A 17261-nucleotide genomic window follows, 5' to 3' on the forward strand; every position below is an offset into this window, starting at 1 on the left:
GGCTGTTTTGCAGCAGCTGTGATTGGCCTCATGCTCTAGCCAGAGAGGTGATTTGCTAGCTGTACAAAGTTTCTGTGACTGTGTTACCTTTGGAATTCTAGGAACTTTTCAGGGGTAAATAAATGCTAGGGCCCTGAGAGGCAGGGTTGAATTGAATTTGTTAGTCATCATGCTCAAGGAAGAAACAAAAGGAAAGAAATTAAAGTCCAGGAACTCCCTCCTTCCCTCCCTCCCTTACGCTCCTATCGAGTGGTAGGGAGTAAAACCAGGGGTAAAGGGTAGGAAAGAGAAGAGCCCACAAAGGAGCAAAGACCAGCTACAAACTTAGAGTCATTATTCAGGGAAAACTTTAAGCAAACTCTTTAGTGTTCATTTTTATTTAGTTACATTAATTTTTCATTAGGAAGAACTTTTGCTTTTCTTTACATTTTAATTTTAGATTTTTGGCTTATAATATAGGCTTTGAGGTTTAGTTACTCAGATTATGCAATATGAATCATGAATATTGATGTATAAAATCTTGAATGTCAATATATTACTCTATGAGAAAGATATTACTAAACTGAACGTAAGCTGTAGCATATTAATAAATTAATCATTTTTTTCTCTTCCTTTGGCCAAGTCATAAACTTTTAACATAAGAGGATTTGTCTTGTTTAATTGTATTAGTGCTTTTCTTTTTTTAAAAAAAAGACTTATTTATTTTATTTATATGAGTACACTTTAGCTGTCTTCAGACATACCAGAAGAAGGCATCTGATCCCATTACAGATGGTTGTGAACCACCATGTGGTTGCTGGGAATTGAACTCAGGACCTCTGAAAGAGCAGCTGGTGCTCTAAACCACTGAGCCATCTCTCCAACCCCGTATTAGTGCTTTTCTAATTAGAAAATTTAAGTCTGTGTCAACGAAGGAATGAGTATACATACTAAGTTTTTTGTGTTTCTTTATTATGGCCTATATGTACCAGTATCAAAAAGTATATAATTTTTAATTTATCAATAATAAATATTATTCCAGGATATAAACAGTAAATACTTGAAAGTATGAATCTATAAATTATGACAAAAATATGAAATGCCTAGCAGTCAGTCATCTAAAAAGAAAATATACAGAGTTTACAGAAGACTGTATCTGAGTTTGAGCCACCTAAAATACACCATTCACTGTAGTTAGTGGAATTTATCTTTAGGATGTGAGGGAAATACAGCAAAGTCATATCAACAAATGTACCTACCACAATAGCACTGAGTTTTAATCAATTTAAATTTGAGTATAAACATGTGATCAGTAGCTGTTGAACATCATAACTGTAGATCACTCTTTTATTTCTAAATTCAGCCCTCCACAACATGTGCAATCAGTTTTCTCCATTTCTTCTCACCCTCTTTTTCCTTCTCCTCCCTTTCATCTGTGAAGTGATAATATGTCAAATATATAGATGAGTCTGGAGAATATGAATAGGTCCATGAAAATTCTACATAAGATTGTGGAAGAGGAATTGTAGGCTTTCTATTTTCTTCTTTCTCTGTTGTGGTAAATCTCCAACCCAAATATGACCAGTCAAAGAAAACAGAACACAACTCAATAATTATGAATATTTGCTGCATGCTAGATTGGGCAGACTCACCACTTCACTACTGTGTTGCCCAGCTATGAGACCCTTAGAACTTGGGGTTTTCCACACCCTGCGTTTGTCCTTCCATCTCCTGCTTCCTCCTCCATTGTCCTCTGCCCCCCCCCCCCTCTCTTTCTCTCTCTCTCAACCTTTATTTCTTCACCTCCCCTTCTTCAGCCCAGTCACTGGCTCCAGCCTTTATTTTACAAATTAAGATGGGCAGAAGGTTCACTAGAATTCACCTGTGTAATGACTCACTCCTCCTCTGCAGCCCTTCCCAGGAAAGGGGAATTAACGTCAAAATACAAGGCCGGGGCTATTCACAATATTCATATTCCTCTTCTTTCTCTTCCTCCTCTTCTTCTTCCTCCCCCTCTTCCTCTCCCTCCTCCTCTTCTTCCTCTTCCTTCTCCTCTTCTTCCTCCTCCTCTTCCTCTTCTTCCTCCTCATGTCTGTTAAGTAGATATGGATTTCAAATGCCCTCAAAAAAACATGAGCTCCTTTCTGGACAGACCTGGACTAAACTTACATACAGTGACGAGAACAAAGGAGCATATGTTTTGGTTGGGGGTAGATTGTGGGGTCTTTGTTGTTTTTATTTTATTTTATTTTTTGTTATCTGTGGTTGTATAGTAAACCACACTCAAAGCTGGTATCATTTTTTAAGAGTTATTTATTTTATGTACACAAGTACACTGTCGCTCTCTTCAGACACACCAGAAAAGGGCATCAGATACCATTACAGATGGTTGTGAGCTACTGTGTGGTTGCTGGAAATTGACTTCAAGACCTCTCTGTAAGAGCAGTCAGTCCTCTTAACCTTTGAGCCCTCTTTCCCGCTCCACTGGTATCATTTTTTAAAAACAGTAATTCATTATTTGTCATAAATCTCAAAAGCTAATAACAAGTTAATACTAGATGACAAGAATGTTGGGTGGGTTACTGGTAAAAACTAGAAAGTCTAGATTTGCCTCATGAGCTTGAATGGCAGGTGGTGCTGACTACTTGGTTAAGAATGAGGCTAAGACTGAGGGCTAAGTGCCTTGGTTTCTCTTCATTTGGGTCTGGTCATAAGCACTTTGAGTTTCTTCAAATTATGCTAAGTTGTAAGGAATGCTAAGTCGTAAGGCAAAGCCAAGAGCTACAAGTTCATAAGTAAGAAAGACTCAGAACCACCCAGCTTCATTGCTTTGCTAAAGGTAGTCACAGGTCTTACCTGAATCCTAGAAGAAGGGAAATAGACTCATCACTCCTTTGTGTTACTTAGTGATACTGCAAGAGTCAGTAGGAAGGGAGATAGGAGTCATCTTCAGAAGAAAGCTCTCCCGATCTCTTGTAACCTACATTGAGTATATTGCCTAGTCCACTATTACTAGAAATTGTAATGTAAGGGTTTAAACCTAGATTAATCTGATTTCAAGGACACTCAATATGGGGATGCCTCTAAAGAGACTAGAGAATAAACTGAGCATGTCTGATGTGTCTCAGATGGGAGCAAGTGGTAGATGGGGGTTAATTCACACAGAACCTTGGTTTTAAAGCCACAGATTTTAGTTTTAGGAACGGAGAATTTCTGAAAGTTTTGAAAGAAGTGTGTTAACAGCCTGGACTTTTAAGAGATTAGTCTGATTAAAATATAAAACTTTTGAGGCAGTGGATAACACTAATCTAGGTTTGATTGTTAGATGACATTCACTTGCAGTGTTCCAGAAGATGTTTACACAAGGCCTGAATCAAAGTAACAATGAGAATGGAGAATTGATAGTTTTCCAAAAGTTAAAATATTTAAATTAGGAAGAGCTGACAGCTATGTGGACCAAGATGAGAAAGATGGGGCTGTAAGGCATTGGTTAGCAGTCAAGAGCTATCTGCTCTTACATAAGCTCTAGGTTCAATTCTTAGTACCCAGCTGGCAGCTTATAACCACTGAAATCCAGTGTACTCTACTCTGGCCTCCTTGTACAGTTGGATGCATGTGGTGCATAGACATGAAAAAAATCAACATTCAAAAATAATAAAAGCTAAATGCACCCTTCCTGTATTTGAAAGTTATGATAGTAATTCTGTAATTGTCACATTTATCCTCTTCCATTCTTTTATAAGTCTTATCTAAAGTCACTGAAATAGAGATGTACTTTTTAATCACCATCATGGTTAACAGGTTTTCATTAATAAATCATGTAGAATAATGACATTTCAGAATTGTCATTCTGAATCTCTAAGCTACTTTTCTTTTTCCTCTGTAGGTTAATGGCACTGATGCAGATTATGAATATGAGGAGATCACACTTGAAAGGGTAAAAACTATTATCTTAATCTGTTGTTCACGATTTTAAATATTTGTTCAGTCATAGAATCCAAGGACGAAATGTCTTTCAGAACCAGAAATTAGCAATGGTATTTTTAGAATTTTTTTTCTTCAATATCTTTGAAATTTTTGTAGCTTTATAGAAAAAGGATAAGAGTAAAACAGAATTCCAGTTACTTTGCACTCAGCCTTTTCTGTTGTTAAAATCTGCCTTTGTTACAGTGTATTTGTTTAAACTAATGGGCCCATGTATAGCTGAAATCTGTATTTCTTATTCCTTAGTTTTTAAGGTGTTTTATTTTTGTTGTTGTTTTTGGTTTTCCCTCCAGGATACCATCTACGAAAATACACTCCATATTGTTATTTCTTTAGGGTGCCAGGAGGGTCAGAAGTTCAGTGGTAAATTCAAGGCAGCTTGAGCTCCATAAGACTGTCTCAGATTCACATATATACACACATACACACACACATATATATACATTGATATAGGTGAAGGTGAAAGCGTGTGTGTGTGTGTGTGTGTGTGTGTGTGTGTCTTATTTTAGAAACAATGCCCTTGTCTGGCAAGCACTTCCAGGGAATTATGTATATGAGTTTACTGTCGCTCTCTCTTAGACACGCTGAAAGAGGGCATTGGATCCCTTGCCAGATGTTTGTGAGCCACCATGTGGTTGCTGGGAACTGAACTCAGGACCTCTGGAAAAGCAGTCAGTGCTCTTAACCGCTGAGCCATCTCTCCAGCGAGACTTCCAGGGAATTAAATGTTCTACAAAAGCAACTTCCCTGAGTAGCAGAATATCTACATTTTAAAAACTAAAATCTTAGATAATTGTATTTTGTTGAGTTTTAAGCCAGAATGGATGCCCAGGAAAATTAAGTAGGACTAAAAGGGTGTTTCCCACATGAAGTCATCTTCATCATCTACTTAACTTCAGGCCACCTGCTCAGGTTAGGCAGGGTCCTCAATGACACTCAAGTAAGCTCAGTGCCAATATAGCACAGTTTTCATGAGCATTTTATGACATCTCTGCTGTTTGACCTACTCCTTTTACTGCTCTCCCAGTGCCTTTTACGTTTCTTCTATTTAGTTTATGGACTTTATTTTTTCACTGCTTGGAAAAGTTGAACACAAATTTCTTGGCAGCTTTCTACAGACTCTTAGTCATGTTGAAATCCTACTAATTCTTTAAAGAATTTAATATGAAAAAAAATAATTATATTGGGATTTTGGGACAAATGTGAAATTGGATTTTTAAGTTACTAAATATGAATAGTTAGTAATAGATCAGATGTGCCCACTTGAATTGTTAGGAAGCTGCATGCAGAAAATAAACATTTCTAAGTATCCTTTCTTAGTCAAAGTAATATTTTTCTTTATAGACTTATAATAGCAGTAAAACCTTTTTGTGTGCAAATATTAGAAGTTCAGTTTTCCTGTTTATAAAATAAGCATAAAAGTAAAGTGGCAATTGTCAAAGTTCGCTTGACATCAGAAAAGCTCACCGATATAAATTGTCAGATGGGGCTTTAGGACTACAAAAGGCCATTTGATAATCCAGTATATGGCATAATGGCATCTGTTTCCCAGGCTCAGGAGGCCAAGGCCAGGATTACATCAAGGTTGAGGTGCTCTGAGCTACAGTTTCTCTAACATACTAATTAATTAGTTAAGCAAAAGATCATATTCTGTCTCTTGGGAGAAGTTGGCCCTATCAAACATGAATGAGATACATTTTAAAAGAAATGTCTAGTGTCACTTCTTCAGGTAGAGTAATTAACAAATTACACATACTTGTAATAAAAGAACTTGTAATAAATTAGGCTTCTGAAGAACTCAGTTCATTTTCTTCAGCCTCATCTACTAAGCAGTAATTGCCTCTGAAGACACTTTCCTTATGAAAGGCATGTATGTTCCATATAGAATCCTTCTCTTACTGTGCATTTCTTTTTTTGTGGTATAGTTCCTATCTCAGTATAGTTTCTAGAGCCTAAATGTTTAGATCTTACTTTCTGGAATTTTCCCCTCTATCCTTAGGGAAATTCGGGTCTTGGTTTCAGCATTGCAGGAGGTACAGACAACCCACACATTGGAGATGACTCAAGTATTTTCATCACCAAAATTATCACAGGAGGAGCAGCTGCCCAGGATGGAAGGCTACGGTATGTCTTAAACTTAATGTTGTGATGTTGAAAAAAGACAAGGACTAACACAAAGAAGGAACAGGATAACAACTAAGTGGAGGTAGATGCTCAGGCCAGATTTAAATGACCAACTCAAAGATAATTTTGCTCTTTGTATTGTTTCTGTCTGTAAGGAATTCAGTTTTATCTTAGGTAGTATAATACTCTGAGTAATGCATTTTGATAGCTTAAATGTCTGTAACCAATTTTTATACATGTCATGTCTTTGATGTTTACAAACAAAGTCACAAAACTATCTTATTTTCTGTTTTGGGAAACATAAACTTACATAGGATTTATATAGTATTTTATCTTAGAAACTGTCTTTTACAAAGATGTTATTTCCTTGGACCAAAAATCTGGCTTTTTTTTTTTTTTTTAATTTCTTTGGCTAGTCTGGGTTTGTATTTTTATGTAATTATAGAATGACATGTTGGAACTAAGGATTTTATAATCTATGAGCCATTAAATCAATATCTTATTTGATGATTCTTAGTACTATGTGGCTCTTTAGATTTTAAAGTCAACTTCTCACTGGTATGGCAGATAGTATATTAGTGAAATTTGCTATAAAAATTAGGAATTCAACCATCCATGCATTTACTTCCTAGTCTTATGTTACTGCCCTTTTGTTTATGCAATCTATGTGAAATTTAATATGGTTCTTGTTTAACTGAAGAGCACACTTAAAGTACTAATCATTGCTTTGGGTATGAGCTATCTTTATAAAATTTAATTAGATGCAGACACTTGTCAGGATGAGTTTTAAATCTTACATGTGTTTTGTTCTCCTTTCTGCTGAAATGACCACCATTTTAATTCTAATGGAGTACCATGCAGTCAGAGCCAGGACCGGAGCTAAGCTGAAAATGTAGAGACTAGGAACAAAAAAAAGGTTTTTTTCAACTTACCGTGCCAAATTATGTTATTTACGTAAAAGAACTTTGAATCAAGTGATCTGATCTTTACACATAAGTTTCAAGAAGTAAGTTTTTAGTTCTATACCTCAAGTTTGGAAAAATAAAATTTTCATCTTGGCCAAGTCAATTAATTTCAGTTTTGACACTATCTTCTGACCTAACTAGCTTAACTGACCTCAAGTGTTCTTGAGCTTCAGTTTTCTTATTCTTAAACATAGCTCTGTCACTTATTTATAGCCTTGAGAGTACAGTATTAAAATTCATTATGTCTCATTTTCTTCATGTCTAAAGTAGGTTAAAAAAATACTTGGTACAAGTTGTTTTAAGGATTAAAATACTAAGGAAGTACCTAGCATGTGGCTAGTGTAATATGTTTGCTAATTTTATCACATATCTTTATCTGTACATAAGAAATATACTAATATTTTAAGTCAGTTTTTTTTTTATTTTTATCTTTTGCTGGCTTTTGAGAAAATTTATACATTGGAATTTAATGCATATCTTATTCATTTATACTTTCTAGAATAAGTCTTTTATCAAAAAGAAAAATTAAAAATTGCTGCTTAATGTCTTAATGTTTTACATTTTTATCAGGGTCAATGACTGTATACTGAGAGTAAATGAAGCAGATGTCCGTGATGTGACCCACAGCAAAGCAGTAGAGGCATTAAAAGAAGCTGGATCTATTGTGCGGTTATATGTGAAAAGGCGAAAGCCAGCATCAGAAAAAATCATGGAAATAAAACTCATTAAAGGTCCTAAAGGTACATAGTAAGAAATACGAGTTAAACATTTTTATACTCTAAGATTGTCACACTGTTATCTTCTACAGAATCTGAGTTGGTTCACAAGATGTGCCTATTATTTTCAGTGCTCTTTGTCTCAACTACAATTTTACAGTGGCTGTGTTCCTCCCAGGGTGGTCCTATTGTATTCCTATGTACTGTTACACATTTTACTGTTACGTGTGTATACACTGAAAGGTATGTTCTATGCGATGTATGTACATAGTGTTTGTGTGCCTGCCATATGCACACCCATGCTTGCACTTGGGTAGGTATCTTCCCTGTCACTTTCCATCCTACTTTTTGAGACGGACTCTCTTGCTGTTTGGTAGCTATCCTTAATACTTTAATACTTTTAAACAATGGGGAACATAATCTCTACGTACCTAAACTTTTTTTACATCACATTTGTTTGTTGGGGAAGGAGTGGTCTACCATGGTGTGCATATGGAAATCAGGATGGTTTGCAAGAGTTAGTTCTCTCTTTCCACTATTCCCACTATTTCCCTAAAGTCAACTTAGGTTGTCGGGCTTGGTGGAAGGCACCTTTGCCAGTTGATCCATCTTACCAGCCCTCTAATTTAGAATAGATTTGTTTGTATCCATTTAAGTGTCATTTTGTTAAGGACTCTTTTCTTTTCTGCTAAATTGGGTTTTTGTTGTTGTTGTTGTTGACTCTTATTATTAAATACTTACCTCTTGAAATCATATATAATGTTTATACCAACTTTTGATTATCTACAAAGTACTCTCACAGTAGAGTATAGGTCAGATTTAAAAGAGGACAGTATAATGTATGACATGGCACTTACCACTGTGTGGACTGGAAGGTGATTTCTGAATTTGAACACACAGATGAGATATTTTATTTTAAACTTTCACTTCAAGACTATTGGGGGGAATATTCATATTTTAAAGCCTGATATTCTATCTAATATAAACAAAATTTTGATTTCTTTTCAGTCTTATGAAAATATTAAAGTATTAATAAAAAGCATAACGGAAGTAGAAGTAAAGCATAATTTTGTTTCTGTTGATTTTTCAAATCCATTTACAGAAAGAAATCTAAAGAAAAATGAGTATTTGTAACTATTAAAATGCCTGCATTTATATAAAAATATAAGGTTTTAAAAATAATTCAGATTTATTTTATGTTGTCTGTATACCACATGAGTCCCAGGCAAAGGCATTAGATCCCCTGGAACTGGAGTTACAGATGGTTATGGCCATTGTGTGGGTGCTGGGAACCAACATCTCTTCCAGTGCTCCTCACCACTCATCCCTCTCCAGTTTCTAAACTTAAGATTTCAAAAGCAGAAAACTAAATAAATAATTTTCCGTGTGATGGAATGATCACTTCTCATTTTCATTCTTTTCCCTCTGGGCTTTAATTCACCTTATTGATGAGAATCTAAACAAGTGTATTTCAACCAGGTCTTGGGTTCAGCATTGCTGGAGGTGTTGGAAATCAGCACATTCCTGGTGATAACAGCATCTATGTAACCAAAATAATTGAAGGAGGTGCAGCACACAAGGATGGCAAGCTTCAGATTGGAGATAAGCTTCTAGCAGTGAGTATAAATAAGTACTGTTCTGAAAGCCATTCTGATGTCTGCTTTTCCATTCTGAAACCATTGAAGTCTGAGTGAACTCTGGCCAGCCCTTGTCAAACTGCAGTGATTCTTGGTGTTAGTACGATCATCTTGATTCTTCTGTCTCCTCTCTCCTAACTCTGCCCATCTCCCCTTCCTAGTTAAAGAGTTGAAATCTTGAAATGCACAGTCTTGTTAATTCACAGTCTTAAGTTTACAGTGCAGTGTGTGGTCATGTGTGACCCTCTTTTGTTTTAACTGAGCTATTTATAACATAAGGAAAACCAGTGAAGTCATTACTCATTCCAAAAACAAAAAGACCAAACATTTTGTGTATTTTTTTCTCTTCTCATAAATCGTTTAAACAGGGTCTGGAGAGACGGCTCAGTGGTTGAGTTCTTATTGCTCATTCTTACAGGACCCAGGTTGGAATTTGGTGCCACCTTTCCGGGAACCTTCATGAGTGTCAGGCATGCACGTGTGTACACTCATGCACACAAAATATATAAAATAATAATAAAAATGTCTTACTTAGTCCTCATGCTCACTAGGAGAATGAAACCTGAGAAGAAGTGAAGGTGCCACTGAAGATAAGGTCCTCTGAAGCCTAGAAAGGGAAGAGAAGGCTAGTCATATATATCTCTTAGGGCTTCTGTTGCTGCAGTGAAGCACCATGACCAAAGAGCAAGTTGGGGACCAAAGGGTTAATTCAGCTTATGATTGTACATTGCTGTTTATCACAAAGGAACTCAAACAGGACAGGAACCAGGAGGCCACAGAGAGGTGCTGCTTACTGGCTTGCTTCCCATGGCTTGCCCAGCCTGCTTTCTTATAGAACCCAGGACTACCAGCACAGGGATGGCACCACCCACAATGGGCTAGGCCCTCCCCCCTTGATCACTAATTGAGAAAATGCCTTACAGCTGGATCTTAGGGAGGCATTTTCTTAGTTGAGGCTCTCTGCTCTCTGTTGACTCTAGCTTATGTCAACTTGACATAAAACTAGCCAATACAACATTTCAGATATGTTAACACTTTGACGAATATGGGCTCCATCATCCATGCCCAGTCCTAAACAAAATAGACTAAGCGAACTGGTAATGGCAAGAGACAGAGTGATAGCAGTAATAGCCAGGGCACTGTGCTGACCATCAAGGCCTAGTGGCAGGAGGGCTCAGAGACATTTGTAAAGACAGAAAGTAGTGTAGTATGGTAGTAACTATGTCATTTCCACTTGGGGAGCATGTTATAAATAGTTTGGTACAAAGAATTGCTGTGTGCTCTGTTATACAAATGTTTCATTGATGACTTAAGCATTGGTTTTATTGGCTCATTGGGTATTCTGTTAGTAACATTACTAAGCAACAACACTCTATTGTTTTTCTAGACACTTGTAAAACTTTTTTTCCCCAACATTATCAGCTTGGCTCTCGACTCCTGTCTTACAGTGTAATTGCCAGTCTTTCCCTACGCTGCAAGAGATGGTTTCACCACAAATACCCACTTGCCAGAGTAAACAGCCTTCTGTTAGATTTCTCACTTTTATATGTATTCTTTATTCTCCATGGCTGTGTGTGCAAGTACAGGTACCTGTGTAGCACTGCTATGTGGAGGGCTGAGGACAGCTTCCAGGGTTTGTCTTCCACTGAGGCAGGGTCTCTGTGAGTTTCTACTGCTGTGCTGCACACTCCAGGCTAGCTGGCTGGCAAGTTTCCCACTAGATCTCCTGTTTCTGTCTGCCATCTTTAGGAATGCTAGGATTGCAGATATATGTTACCACATCAGAGTGGTTTTTTGTTTTTGAGTCGAGGATCTAACTCAAGTTGTGAGGGTTGTGTAATTAGTCTTTTACCCACTTAAACATCTCTCTAGCCATCAATTTTATTTTTTAATTTTAGGTGTACAATGCTTTATTGTACATGCAGGAAACCAACAATCTATCTTGATTTTTCAAAAGCAACAAAACTTCATTCTATCTCCAAAACAAAGAGTTAATAAAGCCTTTATTCTTACAACTATGTTGAATTAGACAACTTGAAGCCTCATTTTAATTGACTTTGACCTCACACTTCACAGACCTCCATCATTCCCCACTTTTCTCTCTAACTTGGTGTTCTTCTTCGTCTCACTGTCACAAGCTCTCTCTCCTTTCTTGTCACGCTCTCTAGCTTCTAGCCATGAAGGTGATTTAGCACTCGGTCTTGGGCCTCCTGTTATGTTGGAAGATACAAATTTATTGTTTGAACTGTAAAAGAAGACTCTGATAAATGTCAGATAATTTTTGCTCAAATCTAAAACTCTGAGATCATCTTCTTTCCTTGTATATCTCATCAGAATAATTTGTCAGCTCTTATGCTACAGATCTAATACTAAGTATGAAAACAACATTTAACGACAAACCAATAGTCATGGTATTTGGGCCTATTTCTACAAACTGGATTATGCTTGATAAGAGTAGCTTACTTTTAGTTTGTATTTTAATACTGTTTCTTTTTAAATGAGTTAAATTCTGTAATAGCGCATCCCTAAATGTCTTAATTTAGTCTTAACTAATGAGAAAAAGTTGAGGCTGGGCAAAGAAGTTAGAATCAAAATTGTCTATTTCATGAACATATGTAAAAATAATTTCCATGTATCATAGAAGTAAAGATGTGTATCTTACTTTCCACATATCTTGGTGGTCCGTGAATCACTCTCTGATATCCCATATCATTTGGGTAATTGTTTTGTTCTAAAAACCAGAAAGCATGTAAAAATGTCTTCAAATGTTACCTCTTGCTATTTCCTTGTAGGTAAACAGTGTCTGTTTAGAAGAAGTTACTCATGAAGAAGCAGTGACTGCCTTAAAGAATACATCTGATTTTGTTTATTTGAAAGTGGCAAAACCAACAAGTATGTATATAAATGATGGCTATGCACCACCTGACATCACTAATTGTAAGTGTGTTAGCTTACGTTTGCTTACATGTGTCTTATTTTCACAAATATGTTCTTTATAATGTTACCAGTATACAAGGTAATAAAAAAATTAAAACATTATAAAAATACTATACACATAAAAATCCAGTGTTGGGGGAGATGGAGACAGGAGGATCATCATTGCAGAAATAACTTAAGGCCAGTCTCTGCTACAGACAGTCTTTTTTTTTTTTTTTTTTGGTTTTTTGAGACAGGGTTTCTCTGTGTAGTCCTGGCTGTCCTGGAACTCACTCTGTAGACCAGGCTGGCCTCGAACTCAGAAATCCGCCTGCCTCTGCCTCCCAAGTGCTGGGATTAAAGGCGTGCACCACCACCGCCCGGCCTACAGACTGTCTTAAAAGAAAAGAAAGAGTTGGCAGAAAAGATGGCTCAGCAATTAGGAGAGCATACTGCTCTTACAGAGACTCCAACTTTTGTACCAGCACCCCATCAGGTGGCTCACAGTCACCTGTAACTTCAGCTGCAGAGATCCACTGCTCTCAACTGTGTTCCTCAGGCACCTGCACCCATATGCACAAGCACATATAAACACATAATTAAAAATACAATCTTTTTTAAAAACGTAAATATTTTAAGAGAACCACTAATTCTTTAATGTGATTTTTTTTATCTGTTAAGTAATAATTGTCATAATAAAAGAAGTTCTTACCCTGATTCTGAAGCTTTTCTGTAAATAACAATTACTAAAGGTTTTTTGTTTTATTTAATAATGCAAGTTTGTGTTATATGCTTGAGCACAAAAATAAACAAGTAATTTATTCTGTGTATGAAGAAGTCCGGTGCCTCTGGTTGGTTCATTGACTAGGCTTTGAAAAACACTGACTTTAATATAGTTGAATTATTTCTTAATGATGTTCAGCCTTTCTAATTGACAGAAATGGTATACTTTTTTTTTTAACAAAGAGAACATGTCACTGCTTGCAAGTCTTGCATGTCCTTGGTCTTATACATAAACTTTACATAAGGACTTTGTATATATTTTTTTGAATTTAAAGAATCTGGCTTATCAATTCAGGTATTAGTCTTACTCTGAATACTGCCTCTTTAGGACAGCCATGTGCACATTTGGGACAGCTCTTCTATAAATTGATAGTTGATGTCCTAATTTTTATCAACTATATATTACAAATACCCAGGTTACTACCTAGGAAAACATTAAACAAAAAAATATTTTTATGAAATTAATTTTTTTTGATAATGACCTGGCAGTTTTAGGTAGAAGAGCTGCTCCTGAAGAGGAGCAAGGAATAGCTGGTGTCTGTTGATCAGACTTGATGGGTGTTTAGTCGTTCTTGGTTCCAGTCTGTTAATGAACTAATAAGGCACTATGAGAAAATTGTAGTTCACCTTGGCTAGCTCAGCTTCATATTTTATAACTATTCCCAATCTCAGTCGATTACAATTATATATTTTGGATATACTTATAAATTTTATTTATATATGTGTGTGTGTATAATTTATATATATACACATATACATATATATAATTTATATGAGTTAGTATATAATATACATACACACACATACATACATACTAGGAAAGGCTTTGGACTTTAAAGCTGAGAGCTATTAGTTAGTGCTTTGATAGAAATGTAAAAGAGTAGCTTAGGAACTAGTTAAAAATTATTGCTGCTGGGTTATGCACACCACTAGCCCTCAATTGTATTGCCAGGAGAAATCCTACACGCTTCCTTTTTGTATGTTACAGAGATGCTGCTTCCTTTTTAGTAGAATATTCATTTTCTCCTTCTACCTTACAGTTCATTTTCCATTATCCTTTATTCAGATCCCTTCATTTTTTTTTTATTTAAAGTCAACTGCACAACCACTATAATTGTTTGAACTAATGACCTCTTCGCTTCTATATATACTTCCCATGGGCTTCCACCTATAGAAAATGCTTAGTAATACAGTATAACGAAAACTAATGGTTGATAATAAAAATGTTAGACATTGCAGCTAATTATTGCTTTCTATGTATTTTGCCAATGATTCAGCTAATTCACGGAGGTGTCTTTGTAAACAATAGCTAAAATGTTTTTTTCTTGGGTATTTGTAATATGGTCAGCAGTGTTGCAGTATACCTCTGAACTACAGTTTTTCAAGAGAATATGTGTGCATATGATACTATTAAAGGAGTAAAACAACAGATAATTTTTACTTTTCAAGTGTTTTTCTTTTTACCAGATTTCCATTCTTTGTGGGGATATTAAAAATAGGCACAAATTAGGTTGACAGTTATGAACTGATATAAGACTTTTCTTAACTATTTTTAGACTTCTGGTCTCCATTCACAATAAATTGTGAATCTGTGTACTCTTTTGTTTTGTTTTGCTTGCTTCCTTCCTTCCTTCCTTCCTTCCTTCCTTCCTTCCTTCCTTCCTTCCTTCCTTGTTTTAATGACTTCTTTACAAATGACTTCTTAGCAAAATTTACTGGGCTGGAGAGATGACTCAGTGGTTAAGAGCACTGGCAGCTCAAAACCTGTTCCTCCAGTCTGGAGGACCTGACACCTTCTCCTGACCTCTCTGATCAACAGGCATGCACATGGAGCACAATCGTACATGCAGGCTAAACAGCCATACACATAAAATTAATCATTATTAGTATTTTTATTATTATACATCATAGTTTAGTCCTTTCTCTGACTATCTTTGCCCTTTCCTGGATTTAATTTTGCAAATCAGCTGATATAAAGTTCCTTTGTGTTTGTATTTTCTCAAAAGAGAATAAGTGAAATAAATTAGCTTCATTGATCTGAATGTTAAGACCAGTTTTTACCTGAAAACTGAGCTCATACATCAATCCTAGATGTCAGAATTTACTAAATTTTGTTATGCATAGCAGCAAAAATAAATTTACTTTAGCTTTAAACTTCACATTGCGGTACTAAGTGGTGTTGTTCACTTTTGATATATTTTCTCTATTTATTTTGAAGCTTCTTCTCAGTCTATTGACAACCATGTTAGCCCGTCTTCATACTTGGGCCAGACACCAGCATCACCAGCCAGATACTCACCCATTTCTAAAGCAGTGCTGGGAGATGATGAACTCACTAGGTAAGGAACTTCATATTCATCTTCACATATAAAGCCAGCTGTTACGAATTTTAATTAGCCACAAAAGAGAGCCAGGCTTTTAAGCGCTAATATTAAGTAATTTCTACTCCTTTCGTATTCATCTTCACATATAAAGCCAGCTGTTACGAACTTTAGTTAGCCACAAAAGAGAGCCAGGCTTTTAAGCGCTAATATTAAGTAATTTCTACTCCTTTCTAAAATACTACTTTTTACCCTCTTAAGGTAAGATAAGTTGTCATTTCAAAATTAGTTTAAATAGTTTGGTATGCTAGCATACACCTGTAGTTCCAACACTGGCAAGGTTGAAGGGGGGAGATTGTGAGTTCAAGTTCAAGGCTAGGTCCATTAGCAAATTCTGGGTAAAACCCTGTCAGAAAAAAAGAGGGGTGGAAGGAGAAGAGATTAACTTAGATAAAGCTAAACTAAAAAATACACTAATCCATCCACTAAGCTAACTTTGTAATTTTTTTTTTCAGTACATGTCATAGAATATTATAGCAAGATTTTAGTTTGTATTTAGAAATTCAGAAATCAGCAAGTGATTTTTTTTGTTTGATATATATATATATATATATATATATATATATATTGTTGATACACTGACAACAAAAATTTGCTTTTATCTAACAATAGTAACCACACTAGAGTTTATGTGTAAGAAGTTCCATAGGATTCTGATAAGGTAGAAATATTTTAGCTTTGTTTCACATTAGTGACCATTGTAATGTATATAGGTTCTTTGTAATTTTTACAAGTATTTTATATTATATTTTATATATATTATATATATATTTATATTTTATATAGCATTTAGTGTTATTGTGTTCTCAGTAATGTCTGCTATATTTTCATTACTTTCATTATTGTTGGCTTTGAACCTTTGTGTTTAATTGTGATTTTTCTTATTAGGACTATAAACACCAGACTTAGTTCCTAAACTTTTTGTCTTCACAGCCCCTTTCTCAGCAGAAATTTTACATGATTCCCAGATATTTTTTTTTTTTTCTGTACAGACAGATTTTTCCATTTATTAAACACCAGAGCTGGAAATAAGGCTCTTCTGCTCTTCTGGAAGAACTGGGTCCAGTTCCCAGCACCCATATTACAGCTAACAAGTTCATTTAACTCCAGGCCAATGGAATCCTCCTCCTCCACACCACACACATGGTGCATAGATATACATGTAGGCAAAGGACCCATACACATAAAATGAAGTAACTCTTATAAAAAAAAATTAAAGATCAGAATTCCATACTAACCAGATAGATGTATGTGCTTATTACAATATAAAGAATTTAAGTCTTGGTGCTAGTATGATGGCTAGAAGCTGTCACCAAGCCTGACAACCTGAGTTTGATTTCTGGAACCAACATGATGGAAGGAGAGAACCAGTTCCTATATGTTGTCCTCTGACTGTCAATTGTGTAAACCTCCCCCAACACAGACCATAATAAATCAGTAAAATATAATTTTTAAAACTTAATTAAAAACAAAAAGTTAAATCTTGTTTAAATGTTTGATATTGCAGGCTATAAAGTATTCTCAACATTTTTCAGCATTGGTCAACATTTTGTTTGCTGAGAACATGGTGTTCCATAAAAATTCAGCACGTGATGGAAGGATGGCTAGGGACACTTCAGGAATGTTGGATATTCTGTCCTGAGCTCAAACTAGAATTCATTTCATAGCTTGATTACTCAAGTTACCAACTCAAATATCAAATTTTTAAGTCAAGTAGTTTAATACTATACAATCCAAAGATAACACTACTTTGATATTTATACACTAAAGAAGAAT

General features: G+C 35.6%; 1 protein-coding gene across 23 annotated transcripts in view; it reads left to right on the forward strand.

Moving 5' to 3' along the window:
- Nucleotides 1-17261, forward strand: part of Dlg1 (discs large MAGUK scaffold protein 1) — a 173117-nt gene that overhangs the window by 107222 nt on the left and 48634 nt on the right. For all 23 annotated transcript variants that reach the window (XM_034515670.2, XM_076942777.1, XM_034515673.2 and 20 more), the window contains 6 exons: nucleotides 3866-3916; nucleotides 5963-6087; nucleotides 7623-7792; nucleotides 9248-9384; nucleotides 12198-12342; nucleotides 15323-15443. In XM_034515670.2, the coding sequence (XP_034371561.1) occupies nucleotides 3866-3916; nucleotides 5963-6087; nucleotides 7623-7792; nucleotides 9248-9384; nucleotides 12198-12342; nucleotides 15323-15443 (749 nt within the window). The remainder of the gene's footprint in view (nucleotides 1-3865; nucleotides 3917-5962; nucleotides 6088-7622; nucleotides 7793-9247; nucleotides 9385-12197; nucleotides 12343-15322; nucleotides 15444-17261) is intronic.

The sequence above is a fragment of the Arvicanthis niloticus genome, chromosome 12, assembly GCF_011762505.2.
Source record: "Arvicanthis niloticus isolate mArvNil1 chromosome 12, mArvNil1.pat.X, whole genome shotgun sequence".
NCBI lineage: Eukaryota > Metazoa > Chordata > Mammalia > Rodentia > Muridae > Arvicanthis > Arvicanthis niloticus.